Raw genomic sequence first — 18,439 nt, forward strand, 5'->3', positions numbered from 1 at the left:
CAAATGCTTCAAATGATATAACAAATATTTCCTAAAATCATCAACATAAATGGTTTGCAAAAACAAATGGCAGCACCTTTGAACCACGGAAAACCCACCTCCCGGATTTCTAACCTCAAGTAAGGACATTGATGAGGCAAAATATCGTAAAATATACATACTTTTACGGTATCTTGCTACCCTTGACTACAATATTTATCTAAAATGTAGGATGAACTAGTTTGAAACTATTGCTACAACTGCAACTTTTTATCTAGACTACAAGTGCGTACCCTTTTAGAGGTATTTAGATTTCTAAGTTTAGAAAGTCCTAAATTTTGATCATATTATAATATAATATTTGTGTAATTATATCATAATAATTGTGACTTTCATCATTTGGTTTTGATTTTTTCTTTCTATGCTTGATATATGAATGGACCGTAAATCAAGAAAAAGAAACATATTTCTGACCTTCACGATCTTAAGAAAAGAAATAAAAAATCAATCTGACAGGTGAAATGTATTTTTACAAAAATGTAAAAAAAAAGCAATAGCCTAAAAAACATCAAGCCTTAGTTTGCCCTCATTCTCAACGAGGTAAAGCATATCTGCCACAGCTTGTTCCACAATCCCTTCGTCAGCTCGATTTGAAACCTGAAAAAAAAAATCCGGTATAACCCCAAGAAAATATATATATGTTTCTTAGCGTTTTTACAGTTTCCGTGTACGTTTTGATGAGTACAAAGCAGATCCCGAAAGAGATGGTGAAACTGTCTTGAAGAATCATAAATTATTCCCATGTCTATGTGGTTCGCTCAACGATTTTACTTTATCTTCTTTTTTAACCTTTTATTGTCAAAACACCCAATTGACTTTTACGTTAACAAGGATAGTTCCTATAAACAATAGATTAGTAACAGAATTTTATCATGGACTTCGACATTTTGAGGCATCATAGAAGATATGATCGACGAAAAATATTTAGTTTGTGAAAGAGAAATAAAAGCTTTTTAAAAGAAGAAAGAACTAGCTCAATTTTTCTTCGCCATCCCTGATAACCACATTATTCAGAGATTACAAAATCAGGCTGTAAACGGGATGCAGCAGGTGCTAATCTGAAGGTGCCATCTTGCTAACAATTTCATTATGGTCACGACTAATAACCTTACAAATACCTTATGCATAAACAGTACAGAATTCGCAGCAAATACACTCGGGACTGTTTGATAGCACCTCATATAGTAAAAGAATAAAAAATCCCATTGTAATTTCGCCAAGGACATGTTAGAAAAAAATAATCTATTTTGATTGCCTTAATTTGCTTATCAGAAGAAAAGAATGGAAGATCGTCTTTGCGACTCTAGCTGTTATATTACTTATTATTTCTTTTCTTAGTCTCATAAAGAAAGAACATTAATTCGATATATTATATCAGTTCCTAGGCTTAAAACAAAGATCGGCCCTGTTTCTGTTTATTTTGTTCCTACCGTTTGTTATATATATATATATATATATATATATATATATATATATTTGAGAAAATGAAAGAAAAACTGTAAAAAAAGGCAGTCATTTTTTCAGTTCCGTTTCTGTTTCTGGTCCGATTTTGTTTCGTAGCGTTTTACAGTTTCTGTTTTTCTTAAACCCGTATTTCTTCATTTTGCGTGTTTTGATTGCAAATAGCGCTGTCTTATATGTGCGCTGAAGAAAGGTTTCCGATCGTGAAAGTCAATCCAATATTAAAGCTGTCATGCCTTAAATTAGAGGATTTAATGTTATAATCAAGGGACTGTTTAACAAAAGGAGTAGGCTAAATATTTTCAATGAAATGATGAATTTGGGCATGTTGCAGTAAAACAGCCAGGCAGGAAATGTGAATAAATATTTTTTATCCTGCACGTATCATATACTTCAGTAAATAAGCTAGTTGGAGCAGCTTTGTCTGATTATCTAATTAGTCCAACTGCTTTCAGCAAAAGAAATCTTATCGCTATATTACAAGGTCCTGGCCCTACGCTTTACTAATATTATACTTTTATTTTCCTCAATTTATCTTATGGGGAGCATTCACAAGTATAGAAAAAAAGATATTCTAAGGGTTCTTGGGGTAGTCACTATAGTGCTCTCTGAAATTTAAAGGATATAAAAAGAAATGTGCTTGTAATGAACAAAATAGAAAAAAAAACATTAGATTATTTTCATTTCTCTCCCTTTGAGAGAGCTCAGAATGAAACAAAATTTGCTAAACGTCCTTGTTGTGAATGTGGATGTTCCCTAAATCTATGTTGCCACCATATCTACACAGCTTAAAAAAATTTTTACCTCCTCGTGGCTAAAAATTGATGCAAATTTTTCACCAAAAGGTGTATTTTTTCCCATCTGGACACCTGAGAAACAATACAAACTCGGGATTTGGCAGGACGCTTATGGAATAAAATTATACACTGTAAAAGCAGTGCTTTTTTTGAATTGTTCTTTTTTCTTACTTTCATTTGGAATCACAGAAGTGATTCCGCACTGCTCTATGTACTTAAAAATAATATGCTTTGCAGGTACATATACATATGCTTCATAAATGGCACCAAATATGACATTAAACGTTCCGTCAAGTTCTTGCTCCAAACTTAAAGCGGATCCTCTATAAGAGAAAGTTCAGTCCTGGATGCAACATGGGGACAGGGATAAGGGACAGCTGGAACTACTTACAGTTCCTTCAGAAAAGATGTGAAGCCAAAGAAGGGGTTTGTAATATTGTTTAAAGATCACCCCATGGCCAAGCACAAAATTATTAAGCAACCTAAACCAAGTGCTGTTCATAAGGTGGAACATGTTAGCGACTTGCCTCAGTTCACCATGTCGAGCATGTCATTTCAGAGCACCCCAATTCAAGTGGAAGGCATTGCAAATAAGAAAAGTGATAAGTCAACAATGCAGCAGGAGCTGAACAAGCTGCGGAGCAAAACGATTGGCATCGACAAGCTTTCTATTTTAATATTTAAAGAAACAGGAGTTCAGGCTCTAATTTTTAAACTGAAAGGGGTCTTACTGGCCTAACTACTTGTACTTTTGCAAGACATCTAGCTATAGCAAAGAAAAGTAAAATCAAGTAGCTTAGGGCTGAATTTAAGAAAGTCTGGAAAGTAAATTGAACTCACAACTCCTGGTCAAAAACAAGGTGTGCCTTACTAGGTTATACAGCTCATTACGTAGTAAAAAGTATTGACGGCAAATTCGCTTTGCTGCATAGAATCCTTGCCTTTAAGAAACTAAAAGTTGCTCACGCTAGCGCCAACAGTATTTGTGCAATCTGTAGCTGCCTCCAGAAGTTCACAATTCTGAGGAAAGTCGTAAATTATAATTACTTATTCAGGAGTTAATCCTGTAAAGGTTGTCAGAGACGGTGACATTATAGAAGCTTATGCTTTGTACACAACCTAAATAATAGGGTGACTAATGCCGTTAAGTTGTGTGAATGCAGAAACCAGGTAGTCTTATTGAGTGATCTGCGTATAAATGATGCGGTATCTAGTTCACATTCAGCTGACAACATAGAAGACTTACCTGAATTGATTGTAAGAGATGCTGACATTGAAAAAAACTGGGTAACTGATTGCAGAAATGATTGATGACAGCTCGGAATTAAATGATCTAGATTGTGATAACGATAGTGAGAAGTACATAGACAAAAGAGGGTGTCAAGTAAAGTATTGACAGTGGGAGCAGCACTGGTACAAATACGAATGCTGGTTAAAATCCTGAACGTATCTTTCAAATTTCACGATCTTTCTGTAGTTATCAGCAAGATATACAATGTATCTTAGTTCATCCATCATAAAGGACATAGACGTTCGAAAAATTTTCCATAAAATTCGAACCATTAGGCGACTTTTTCTACCGAAACGTTCGTTACACTAAAATCAGAGAATTCAAACTTCACAGGAGAGTAGTCCATCGTGGAAGCTGTCAATAAAGCAAAGTGATAGCTAGTGGGCGTGATTATGTTTCGGCAAGCAACGTTGTGCTGATGATCAGGGGATTTTGTTTTTGATGATCAAGAAATGTAGTCTTTTTTATAGACTAGAGATACTAGAAGTACGGCTGAGTCAATCAATTGCCTGAAGAAACTATTAGCTGTTCAGCTCAAGAAACATTTTTCAGTCAGTCCTAAGTTTGATAAGATGCTCTTCACAAGAGCTGGCTTTTTCGAACCTGAAATTTATGAACAAAATGAGCTACACAAACAGATTGAGTCAGATCATCGGTCAATCTCCTTGGTTGTCTAGCAATTTATTTCCAAGCAGAGAAGTAAAGAAGAACTTGCTCAAATCTAACTAAACTCCACATCTTTCCCTATTGACGGCACTATTACTAAGGCAGGGACAAACCAAAACATAACCGGAGATTCTTGACGAAGGAAACATCATGCTTGTTGAGTTTCTCGATACGACTGGGCTACGGATGAACTCTTCGAGGCAAAATGCGATCAATACAAAACGATTTAATCATTACCCACGTAGCAGTAAATATTATTAGGGCATATGACGAGAGAGTTCTTGTTTTCGTGAGCGAGAGAAAAAGATTAGGAAGAAATAATACTGATCTGCTAGAATTTTGTACTTTTACACCAACCCTGAATTATATAAAAATGCAAACATGCACCTCTCAATGTCTTCAACTTCAGTACCTAGTGAGAGTGCATTTAACTAGGTATGGGCGCTTTACACGAAAGCATTTCTTATGAATGGCTGTGAAGTCACTTGAAAGTAAATATTTAGTTTACGCTTTCCAGTAAAAAAAAGTTTATGTTTTCCAGTAAAAAAAAAAGAAAAAAAATTGAAAAACGGATTTCACCGTTTCAGTTTCTGTTCCGTGGTTTAACTGCCGATTTTTGCCCTTTCTGTTTTGGCCCAAAACATAAATAGTACCGACCCATAGCTTAAGACCATAAACCTGACAAAGGTATTATAAATTATAATGGAATAATTTCAAAACGATTCTGCATTGATTATTACTTGATTAGTTTACCTGATTCTTCGGTCTTGGCCTTCATCTGTAAAAAGCGGCCTAGCCATGTTAACCTTTCTTCCATTAAATTTAACATATTCACAATATATATAAAGCATGTAGCACTACGTGTGTTTTAAATAGCACACCGTGTATTAAATAATTGTTTCATTTTAAAGACATTAACGGTAGTTTGTGCTTTCAGTTTTAGGAAACTTGAATAACCTCAACAGTATCAAGGGAATTTGGGACAGTTTGTTTGTTGTTATCATAGGAACTACTTTGGAATAACTGACAAAAGTATTATTTTTATATATCAGACCTCGCTTGATTTTGTACTTGTTTTGTTGAAAAGGTATGAAAAATAACAAAAAAACCTAAATTCATGTTTTCCTCTATTTATATCAAGCAGATCATGCACGTCTAGTTGTACTGGACTTCTAGTTTTTTTTTTCCTGTATACTTACGGGATTATAATCGTATCCCTCTGGAGGATACTTAAAATTCGGTCCAAAATTAACAGAGACAGTGGCAGATTTGAACACCGAAATACAGGGGTAGTAGGTTCCATCATTGATGTCGGTAAAAGCCTCTCCTTGACAAACTCCATTTTTGAAAAATAAAATTTTGCTTTTTGCCATTGGTTTAACTAGTTTCAGTGCTTCGGCAGTGCCATCTTTTTCTTCATAATAAAGGTAGCTTTTAAATTTGACTAGGGGCTGGAAAAGAAAACTGACGGTTAGTCATCATTTTATCTATCTAGCTATGTTTAGTTTTCCATGCCGTGTTTAGCTTTTGAAATCAAGATAAAGTTCTTCGCCATTTAAGTTATTTCAATTTGACTTTTCAACCTAGAAAACTCAAATGAAAACAGGATCGAGAGATACAGGATATAGTCTGAATACACCTTAACGAAAATCCAGTACATGGTGAATATTATCGTTTCTATGCAAAAATGAACTCGCAAATATTATTTATTTTCAAGTGAAAAGTTTGAGATAGTCTGATTGAAGACCTCTTGAAAACCAAACTGAAATACATTTTAGTTCTATTCTTGCAATAAAAATAGAGTTACGTCTGGAATTTAGTTAAAGGGTGTTTAACACCAAATTATCTAGAGAATAGCTTTGGTTTGGAGGCTAATGAGGTTACGCCACAACGGATTGAAGCAATCATTTTGGCTCATTTCCCATAAAATCAATACAAACCACGCATTCTTTTTCAACTTTTATTTTGACATTGTCACCAAACTGCCTCCACAATAGGCGTGGAATTTGTGACCGTTTTGAATGAAAAAAAAAACACACAGTTCGGTTAGGAAATGATTTTTCTTTCGGGCAAAATAAGGAAAATTACGAGGGAAATTACTAAAGCTGTAGTTTCATTTTTATTAACAAGCTTTTTGTTTTAAATTCAATGAGAAGACAAATTCCTGAAAAAAAATCCCTTGAAAATAATTGGTAGAAAGGAGAAAACAATATGATGCCGCATTGCACTCGTCCACTTCCCTAAATTAATGAAATAGCTGCTTCTAAAATTCTTCCTTGACTCTTCAGAGCCATTTCCTTGGCTCTTCGGCAGGTGTTTTATAACGCTCAGTTTATCAGAACAAGTAGACAGATCGCAATATTCTTGGTCTGAGATCATTTCTTAGCCAAAAGTGAGAACAATTACAAGAATGAGCATTCTTCAAGTCCGGAATTAAATTAAGTGAGACATCGTTAGGCTTAAAAAATAAATATGGGGGCTATATCTTCTTAAACGAAAATGATTTTTTTTTTTTTTTTTGTCGGTTTTTATCGTCTCACTAATAAAAAAGCATATACGGGTCATTTCTGTGTTAAAACATCAGTGAGAGTTTTTGAAAGACGAAAATTATTTAAGTAAAATATATATTTTATTTATAGAAATAACTATTACAACCGAAAATCATGGTTGTAATAAGCCTCTGGACAAACTGTAAATGATTCAACATGTTCATCAACACTCGAAAGCCAACGTCATAAATTAGCATCATAATTTTTAATGGTCAAAAGATAAAAAGTAACCCTTAAAAAAAGAACACCAATAAAAAATAGTATAAAACAAAGAATAAAAGGAGTAAAATAAAGCTGGAAAGAAATTTACACGCTTTTTAACAAAACGTTAATATTATGGAACGGTCTATTTTAGAATGAATCGGAATAAAATGTGAACTTTTGGTTGTCCCCTTGGAAGACGACTTCTTGTTGGAATGTGAGGGACAGGGAGGGAGGATCATTCCAGCACTTTAAGAATGCTGAGTCTACTCTTGGACGACTGGCAGAATGCTCTTTAATCAGAACATACCGTGGGTTGAAACACAGTCCCCCCCTTCCTGCCTGTTGGAAGCTGGCTGAGTTTCTAAGTAAACTCACCTTCTATTTCGGTAAATGGGTGAAATTTATCTCTTTTTTTCACGCTTTGACCCCCTACTTGTGGATAGGCTAATCTTCCCCCACCAGGGGGAGACCAACCCTCCGGTAGGTTAAAAAGTAATGGGGTCAGAGCGATTGGACATCAAATTATAGTATAAAGCTACAAAGCGTGCAAATTTTTTTTTGAGGATTTCGGAGAAAAAGATATCGGCTCCTAAACTTCTTTTCCTGCATCTAAAGTCGACTAGTCAAGCAATTATATTTTATGAAGCCAAGTTAACACAGTTGCTGCACGACAATTGTTAAACATCCGTATTTTTGTCCAAAGAACAAGTAATCCACAAAAAAACGAAAGAAAGGAAAAAAAACATGCTAAGAACAGGACAAATTTATCAAGTAATATACTTTACCTTGTCTTTATGAGTCGGAGGTCGATATTTCTCACAGTTATGTGAATCAGGCAGAATGATCATCATACCCAAAACATCTCCTTCACAATACCCATCAGAAAAATGGTAGCCTTTTGCTTCATGAAACTTTGTGCCTTTCCTGAAAAGATTATACATATCTACTTTATTTTTTTCATTGTGAGGGGTGTTACACAAATGAAGTCAGATGAGTTATTTGTCAGCATTACCTTATATTTTCTTTTAATGAAATTAGTTTTCAGTAGTGCTCAGTTAGTTCCGATTCAAGCAATTTGCAGGATTCATCACAAAACTAAGCTGCATTTCTGACATTTATGTTTCTTCAGGCTAAGAAATTTATGTTTAGTTATTAAACAACACGTCAAGTCAAATCAAATTACATATATATAAAAATATAAACATATATATATATATATATATATATATATATATATATATATATATATATATATATATATATATATATATATATATATATATATATATATATATATATATATATATATATATATATATATATATATATATATATATATATATATATATATATTTATGTTTTTTTTAAGGTTTTTGAATTCTTGTAATCTCTTGTTAAAATATACAAGAATATTTTTGCAATTACCAGTTTTTTCCTCTTTAAGCTATTTAATGTCTTTTCATACTGAACTTTTCAAAGATATTTGATTATTGAAGCAAGTCTGATTTCCAAGACTGATTTCTACCAGGCTCAAAACTTCCAGTTTTCTTTTTTAAAGTTTTTTTTTAATTGTGGTAATCCCTTGTTAAAATATATACAAATATTTTTGTAATTACCGTTTTTTGCTCTTTAAGCAATTTAATGTAAACTTCTCCATGCATAAGTCTTCAGTTTTTCCACGTAAGTACGACAAGTGTGACAACGACATTGCAATACTAATGTGTATAAGAATGACATCACTCACATGAGCCTTTTTTTTCTAAAATCGGAGCTTTTAGTGAATTTTCCGAAACTTCTGACCTATTTAGATCGTTTTTGCAAGCTATGATATCTCAGGATACAAATTCTTCCAAAAGAAATATTGAGCCATTTTCGAGAAAAAATACATACCTACATACATACACAATTATTGCTCACCTTCGCTGCACGGCTCCAGGTACTAATGTATATAAATATATATATATATATATATATATATATATATATATATATATATATATATATATATATATATTAGGGTGTCCCTTATATGACAATTATTTTTTTTTGCAATTTCAAAACGCATACAAAATTTTTTGTACAAAGATGCATACAAAATGCATCTCAAACAAAAATTTTTGTCTTTCTAGCATTATTGCAACCAGTGCCGACCGAGCTTCAAAGTTTAGTAAAAAACGTTATTTTGTCCTGATTTTTCGGTCTACAATCAAATAGCAATACATGCTATAAAATGAATGAACAAAAGTAGAAGTTCAGTTAGATGAACATTAATTTTAATTAAAATATAATTTAGTAACAATCAGTTAGGGTAACTTCTTTTTAGAGTAGTTCTATTATACAGTCCGGATACGATTTTCTATGCTCCTGCACACAGCGCAGCAAGAACTATTTTTGTTTTTCGTCAGCCATGGACTTCATCAAGTCCATTAAGATCTCGCATTAATTTAACACCCGTTTCAGCAGTATCATTCACAACTCTCCAACAATTTATTCTTCTTTTAGCTTCCAGAAAAGCAGCATTATTGTTCTATGAAGATACATCTTCGTTTAAAAAAAACTGTCGTCGATCAGGAGTCGTGATCAAAATTGTTTGCTCTTTTCCGATACAAAATCATCCAGTGTTTTATCTGGACTAATTCATAAACACGATGACGACAGGCGAAAAGCAGCAATTCTCTTCCTGAAGTTTGCTCCAAAATAGCACAAGCTCAATTGAAACAGCCAGTATTGGAAGCTGTTGTGTCCCAGCACATTATTTGTATGTTATCGAACGAATTCCAGTCAAAGAGAGCTGTTGAGATAGCCTTACTTGATGTTTTCCAGAAGAACTTTCTAGTTTCAGCACTGCAAGAAGATATTCTCTACCGTGAAACAAAGCAATAGCTGGCAAGCATTCTTCTTTTGAACTTCGTATATCCAACCCGGGTAAAAGTTGTCCAACCCGGGTATCCAACCCGGGCAAAGGATTGTGACGATGGATGTTTTGGAAGTCAGATTTGATTGCTTCTGCCCTTGATTTTCTAGTTTCAGTACGAATTCGCTTAATCAAATGATTTGTTAATAAGGATATCATTGGTGCTCAGAAGAAGCGCTTCTAACACCGCATTAAGAATGTAAACCGAGTCTCTAATGCTTAACTGGCAACAATCTAAAGCTGCAACTAGTTTAGGTGTAATGAGATTCTTTCTACCTCTTTTTGAATTTTGTTTATGGCAGGGAACGTCCGGTAAGCTGATTTCAGCAATAAAGATATATTCTTCGTCCGAATCTTCTAGACTTCCTATGTTGTTTGTGATTGAAGTAGTTACAGCATCTAGTGATTCTCTGTCTTACGATCCTTTTATCTTCTTTCAATCGTCGTTGTCTAGGTCTTTCCTCTTTTTCCGCCAATTTTTTATCTACACCACCCAAGCATCCTGGTCGATCTGGCTCACTCTGTTTCATTAAAAATAATTTACCTTCCTCTATTTTGATTCTCTCCAAAGCATCAGCATGTGCAATATCAAACAAACTATCAAGATCAATTTTGAAATTGTTTTCACGACTTCTGAACGCAACCTGAGTTTTCTTACAATTTTTTTGCAACTCTCTCCAAACATGATATATATCATGTTTCTTCATGCAGTTAAGAAATATTTCATTAAAGTTTCTTTAAGCATTTAGAAAATGACCTTGCTAGGATTCTCGCTTTTTCCCAATATATGATGCACTCTTTATTCACAAGATTTACACTTTCACTAACAGTCAGTTTAACCTCGCGAATATTGTAAAATGGAACTGAGAGAACTTGTCGATTAGAGGGTAATTTTTTCACCATTTATTTGATAAATAGGCGAACCAACTAGGTAAATATTTTGTTTATCACTCCGTAATTCCACCGACATGTCTACCTATTGAACAATGGAGCACTAACAATCTCAAAAGCCACGTACGAAATGATATATATATATATATATAAAGAAAAAAAGAAACATGAACAAGGCTGATATGTGTCAATTTAACTGTTATGCATTAAGCGGGTGTAGTACAAAACACTCACACTAAGTTTGTTGCGATGAACCTATCTTAGAACTGATATTATAAGGCAAAAGTAGCTCGATGGTATAACAAATAGCTCGATTATGCCTCTATTTGCTACACAGAATTAGCTTTATACAAGAGCAACAACCCACCACTGGGTTGAAGGAGCAACTTCTTGGACAAGATAACATTTATTTCAAATCATCAATATTCCAACAAAACCCACTTGAAGTCTAGCACAAGGACTAAAGGTTTTAGTAAGATGACTACTAGTCCTGCGAAGCTAGAGCACCCCCTGACATAACTTTTAAAAAGGGACCAAAAGTATAAAACAGAGTGTACACAAATCAAAGCAACAGAAACCCCTCTCCCTGCAAGATAAAATATAAGCATTGACATATAGCATTATGTTTTCAAAAAAGCTTCTCACTTAAAGGCATGAATTTCGATGTAGTTATCTGTGGTTAAAATTTCAAAATCCTTCAGTGTGAATAACTTTTCATAATCCCTTTTATTACCCACTTTTTAGACATTAAAAAGAAAATTTTTTAGTCAGATTTGGTATCATCCGGAATGCCGGTTTAACCACATCAGACTGTTTTGGATTTGCATAATTACCAAATGTCAAGCTGATATTTTCATTCTTTTGTATAAATGACGGATTATCTCAACCATGTTTCGACATACTAAAGGTACCAGTCAATTCTTAATTTAAGAAAAAGACAAGATTTATATCTACCTATTGTGCACCGGCTACAGAGTTCCTTAGACTCTGACTTAAGGAACACACAAGTTTATTAAAAAATCAAAGAAATCTCAATTATGATTATTGACATTTTTTTTTTCTCTTCGGGACTTTTTCCCCAGTAGTTTTTTCGATCATAATTGAAAGCTTATTTCATTTAGTTTTGTTTATATAGGAGTAAAATTCCTTTACTTATAAACTTTACTTGCTTGTTGCCTTTGATTTCATATTGCTTTGGTTTATTAAGTTTATATCGACTTTCAGAGGATAAATAATAAGTCCCCTTTATATATGATGCTTCTTTTTAGTTTTAAGTTTCCACATCCCTTTTACTTTAATGAGAGAAAACTTTGTTTTTTTTTTACTTTTATTTTAGAAAGCAACAACAAGATAACACCAATAGATATAATCAAGGCAATAGAGATGGTTAAAGAAGTAAAATGAATCTAACAATTTTTTTGTTGGGGGGAGAGGGGGGATGGTGTTATAAATCTTCAGAAATCATACTTATAAATATATATTTTTCATGAGGAGTCCTCCACATTAGTATCGAGAGGGAGACCTCTTGTCTTTTGGAAAAATTTATTTAGAATAAATGTTGAATACAGTTTCTAAGGGTGCAACCATTCCCTATGAATATTAGTTTTTACTTTCCTGTGTATACCTTCTTCCATTCACTTGTTTATATATTTCTATTATTGTTTCCGTTTTTGAACAAATGCTTCTAATTTTTTTTTATTATTTGTTCATAAGCTTGAAAGTTACCTGGATCTCCACGAATACCCAAATTTGTCGAATCCAAGTGGCGTTTGCAAATTTGCAAAACACTGAGCCCATCCTATACGTGTGGCAGAGTTATCAGGCATTTCTCCTATTGTACATTCCCAGTACCACGAACCTTTACTAACACCTGAAATTAAAACATGAAGTTTAAAGCTAAAAGTAGAACAAAAGAGGACAAAAGAGCACCAACCTCAAATTAATCACATTTGCATAGCGAAAGGAAAGCTTTAACGCAAAACTTAGACTTAACAACAATACAAATAGAAAATAAACAACATAATTTTAGTTTCCCTTTTGATATTAATGTTTTTATAACACGCAAAATCGGAGATAAAATAGCTTCAAATATAGCAATTTTGAAATAATAAACTTGAATGATTTTTGGAATGCAATTACTAGGATTAAATATTAACTAAGACTGAGCAAAGAACGAGAAAAAAAGAAAAGAAAAAAAGTTCCGATAAGAGGAGTCTGCAAAGTTTGATTATAGAGTAATAATTCGATCAAAGCAAGTTCTTGGCCTTAGAGCATATAATGATTTGCACTGTTTTCCAAACCTTTTTTTTTTATATTTCGGTTTGAATTTTCAATTTTTCGGGATAAAAGTTCTTCCGTTTGAATTTGACTATTGATCATCAACAAAGAATAAAATTAATCAGCAAAAAAAAATATACAATTTTGCTTCCTCAAAAGACATTGTTTCCTACATTTTCACGTATGAATTTACATCAGAAAATTCTTAACAAACTCAGTCTATGCTTTGTAAAGAGCATATATTTACGAATAAGGGACAAATACAATCAATAAATGATCTGCTCTTCATATCTTTTATTACCCGTTTACTGTTTTTCATTAACCTGCATAATTCCCCGTTAATAGAGCAATCTTATCTTTATGAGTAAAAGTTTGATCAAGGTGCTGATTTACGGCCTTGTCTGAATTGAACGTCATACCCTTAAGGCATTGGTGGACGGAGGGGATAGAGGTGAAAACCTTCTCATGCTACCCCTGAGAGCAGTAGGCACTAATAGGAGCCTGCTATGGCTAATTTTAGTCACCATTTCAGTAATGGCTGTAAAGTCACGCCCAAGGAGTCATTCCCCCTAGACTAATTAAGTACCAGCTATGACACAAAAGAGCAGCCTCTGGGGAACAGTCCCAGGTAAAAAGAAGTTCTCTTGCTACCGGTTCTGAGGACTATATGCCGCAGATAAACGGTGTGTAGTGGGTGACTAGCCTCTTCCTTTTAAGAGACAATTGTTGCCTACCCCAGCCGATGTGAAGCTGGTGGTTAGAGTACTTGGATGGAAGAAAACAATGGTGGACATCTTGACACTATCAAGGAAGCCTCTTCAAAAAAGAGTAAAAAGAGACAAGCTCTGCTTGTCTCTTGAAAATACCAAGCCCTTTAAAAGTCGAGTGCCCTTTAGTAGGGCGTTAAACCTACTGCATTTCGTGGTAATTTCTGTTCGTTGTAAGCTTGACTTAGTTACTTATTCTGAATTCTGTTTGTTTTAGGTTTTATTTATTTATTGACAGTGATCTATATTCATTTTACGGTTTAATTACTATTTGATTTTATTTCTGCCCGTCTTTGGTCTATCTTAGCTCTTTATTTATTTATTTTTTTTTTGAAGAGCTTCTTTTGTATATTTTTATCTGAAATTAATAATATTGAATAGAAAATAATATCATTCGTTGATCTGTCTTGTTTTCTTAATATATGCCATGACTTTAGGGACTGCCCTATTTAATAGTTTATTGTCACGCCTTAAGGTCGTACCTAAAATTTGCATACTTTTGTAATAATTGCCAAATATCGTCTGCAAAACTATTTTTAAAGGGAGAATCAGAAGGTAATGCATGTTTGATTATTCTTTTATACTCCTGATCTACTATACCCTTCCTTTGAGAACAGCATAGCAAATGGTTTTTAGCTATCATATTAGACGTGTGAAATGATCTATTATGTTAGAGGTCAGTGACTAATTACCCATGAAAACTGGAGCCTTGCTTTATGAATTACATTTAATTCGCTCGAATTTTGTCTTACTTCTTTCAACTATGAAAATTCGATATTGATTTTAGACAAAAAATAACAAATTGAAGATGCCGTAAAATCCTTTAAAAGTATAGATAAAATATCAAGTATTTTATTTGAAATATCAATATCATTTGTTTTAGGTCTCAACGATGTTGAATATTAAAACAAATAATTAAAATATCATCCACATATCTTTCCCAAAATTTAGGCTTAAAAAAATACGTTTGTATAGTTGAAGTTTCAACATAATATACGTAAATATTTGCTATCAAGGACTCAACGGTCCTCCTATTGGTAATCTCCAAATTTTATGAAAAAATTATCTGTAAAATCGAAATAGTTTGTATATTTACTAGGTATTTTAACTAAATTTAATTCAGTTTTTATCTCTATTCCTGTGACTGATTCTTCTATTTTATCTTTATACTGTTCAAGCCTTTTGGTTAAAATCGTAAAAGATTTATCAAATGGTACATATGTGTACGTTGATTGTACATCAAAACTAAACAGCATCGATTTCCTCGATATTGCTATATTTATCAGTTTGTTTTTTAAGAATTCTGAGTTTTTATTTACAAATTTTGGAGATATAAAAGCGGTTTAAGTAATTTTGCCAACCATTTTTCAATCTTCTCCTTTTTTATTTAGTGGTCGCTACATAGGTTCATAGGAATATCTACTTCATGCGTTTTTGGTAGAACTTATATTCCTGGGCAAACGACCCTTTCGGAAATAATTTATAGTACATCTACTGTGTAATATTTTCATTGCTCTTAAGATCAGCTAAATCTATTCTTAATTTTGCTTCATAAGAATCAGTTGGGTCATTTCCAAGTTTTTTATAAGTCTAATTATCATTTAGAATTGTTTCTATTTTACTGTTGTAATCATCTTTTCAAGAATTTCTATTATATTACTTTTATAATCTTTCGTTATTATTAAAGAATCATTTGTTTTTAGATCTTTTGAAATTTTATATCTTTGTTTTTCGAGTTCTCTTGAACATTATTAAAATTCTTCAAAATATTCACAATCTCAAATCTTAAATCATCCACATTATTCATATCTTTTGAAAACTTATGAATCCCTGTTTCAATATTTGAGATTATTTCTTTGATTGGTACTTTTTTGGGATTTAGTTAAACTTTTTTCGCCTTCCTCTACTACTCCTTTCTGTTTTTCTGTTAAAACATTTTTGCTTAAACTAATCACATTAGGACCTGGAAAATGTTTAGCTTTATACGTTGATATTTTATTTCGTGTATCCTTTTTAATTTAAAATTTTTAGGTTTAGTCTTTCTGTAGATAATCTTAAATCATACTCAAAAGAATTTTCGAAAATTGACATAATTTTATTAAAATCATAGTTATTAAGAACACCAAAAACTCACTTTCTAAAGTTCACCAAACATCTGACTCCAGATGAGGTCAATACTGGGAGGAGTAAACGGATCGCTAAGTCAGCAAGTAAAAAAATCCATTCAATTTACAATACAAAAGATTTATTGAACTGTTGCCCTTGGATGTCATCTATAATTCAATATATCTTAAACTTATAATTTCAATTGTAGGTCATAGCCTAAGGTATGTGTTAATAACCTAGGGTATGGGCTGATTTTTCAAATAAATATAGTATTCATTTTTTTCTAGATCTCATTCCAAATTATAATTATACCAGACACAATCTGTAGCCTATGTCATTCTGTTTTGTTTATTTGCAGTGATCGCAGTGTTTTTTTTTCTTTTTCTTTATATGTTGTGTTTAATTTATCTTAGCTAATTTTTGCTTCTATTCATTTTTTTTTTCCCGTTGATAAAGGCTCCCGGACATGGAGTCAAAATATTTAGATTTTTATCATTTTAAACTTTGCTGTTGTTATTTTCTTTTTGCTCCATAGCTTTATTTAAAAATTATACCCGTTTTCTATCTACATTTTCATTTACTAAATTCACCACTACCAGGTTGACAATGAAAAGGAAACTTTGGCTTCAGAGGAAGACCGAATACTTACTATGAGTGGCTCGAACCATGCAATATCCTTTATCTCCAGTCACTGCTAGTCTGTCTTCCGAAATTTTCAACTGAGGAGCTCTATCGTGCAATGCAAGCAAAACGTATGTTGGACAGAGCGTGCGGTACAACCAACCGGGAATCGGTTTCCCTGCCCAATCATTGCTCTCATCAAATTCTTGTCTAAAAGAAAAAAAAAATGATGAATTGGTAGGAGGCTAGACTTTCAGGGTCTTTGAAAACTGATTGTATGCTCGTTCTTAAGCCAAATTTTAGAATCACCCGAACTAGAACTTGCTTTTCTTTCTTTTGATTTTTGAGAATGCATGTTTGTTTCGAAAGCCTGGGATTCCTAGAGGCGTAACACCTCTTGGACAGTAAAGGCTGATTTGTGAAAGTTCCATTGGTTATATGAACCTGCCTACCAAACTTCAAGCTAAGCTCACCACTTCCGATTTTTCACGTGCAAGCTCCCACAGAAGTTACCATCCTATCTGAAGTGATCAACCTTAGAGAAATCAATAGCTAAAGTTTACTGTCCATTGCCACGAACAGCTTACCTGCCTCATACCAGGGGCAGGTAAGCTGCCTCGTACATTATCCGTTTTACTTAAGGGACGAAAAGAAAAAGTAAATCTCAAACCCAAGCAAAATAATTTACACCATTTTTAATAAAGCATTTATCTAGAATAGCCGTTAATAATCGCCTTCATGAGAGGATGATCATTTGACGACGGCGCTATAACTACCTTCAAACATGAATCAGTTATTCACGACCTTGTTTTAATCAATTTTACTCATGAAAAATGCTTGTTCACTATACTATTAATCTCAATACGCTCTCTCTGATTTTTTTATGTAGGTAAACTGAGTCATTTTCTCATCTTCATTTTTTAACTTAGTGAAGAACAGGTTTATTTTCGCTATAAATGGCTTGTAGTTTTAAATTTGGCTCATTGTGACGGCAAGGAATAAAAACTAAAACTGCTAATTCAAATAAACAGATGTTATCAAATAATAGGGTTCTCCTCCAGGTAGTCATTTTCCTATTCTAAACTTGTCGAAAACATCATTTTTGATTTTCTTAACCTAATCAATACTACTCCTCTAAACAGCAGGAGTCCTTCATCATGAAAACTGAAATACCTATATTCCAAATTTATCAAAACGAAGCAGTTTCTGAACTCTTACTCTTTAATACTCTTGCTCTAATTTTATTCACATAATTCACAACCAGCAACACAAAATGCTGTAAATTTAAAAATTTAAGCGGTATAGGTGCCGTTCAGCCTATAGACCTTATACTGCTTGGGACAGGCAGCTCAAGTACCCGCACTTCCCACAACACAGCACTAAAATTAAGTAATTTCATAAGGAGAACATATTGTGAGCTGATATGAGGATATTTTTATTTTTATCAGAAAGTATTTTTGTGGAGTCAAAGAGGTGAATGCACTAATTAGGTAGTCATATAACCTTACTCGAAATTTTGGAACTGGAACTAGATGCTGAAAAGTGTTTGAAAGTTGTCAAGAATTGTGCACGATTTTTGTCTGTGCCCTTTTTGTTTTTCTTTTCATTTTCTTACACTCTCTTTTCTTCATTTTTGTTGTGTACAGAGGGCAAGAATAAATTATTACTATTTGCCACATAAAGCCTCTTGATGTATAAAAAAGTGACATTTGTGTAATGGACTATTAAAAGAGGACACAAACACAAACACAAAATTAAGCAGATTTTAGTTCTACTGATTTTATCTATGATTGATGGCGCTCTATCAGTTCACACCAATGAGTTTTTCTATTTTCGATGAATAATTCTACTTTCTG

At 33.1% G+C, this 18,439-nt stretch overlaps 1 protein-coding gene across 1 annotated transcript in view; it reads right to left on the reverse strand.

Annotated features, from left to right (window-relative positions):
- Positions 1-483: 483 nt before the first annotated feature.
- LOC136032092 (set1/Ash2 histone methyltransferase complex subunit ASH2-like) overlaps positions 484-18,439 on the reverse strand; it is a 57,235-nt gene continuing 39,279 nt past the window's right edge. The window contains exons 6-10 of the mRNA XM_065712232.1: positions 16,612-16,793; positions 12,538-12,682; positions 7,793-7,931; positions 5,454-5,705; positions 484-636 (exon numbers count right to left, since the gene is read on the reverse strand). Of these exons, the coding sequence (XP_065568304.1) occupies positions 538-636; positions 5,454-5,705; positions 7,793-7,931; positions 12,538-12,682; positions 16,612-16,793 (817 nt within the window). The 3' untranslated portion in view covers positions 484-537. The remainder of the gene's footprint in view (positions 637-5,453; positions 5,706-7,792; positions 7,932-12,537; positions 12,683-16,611; positions 16,794-18,439) is intronic.

Source organism: Artemia franciscana, chromosome 10 (assembly GCF_032884065.1).
Source record: "Artemia franciscana chromosome 10, ASM3288406v1, whole genome shotgun sequence".
Lineage (NCBI taxonomy): Eukaryota > Metazoa > Arthropoda > Branchiopoda > Anostraca > Artemiidae > Artemia > Artemia franciscana.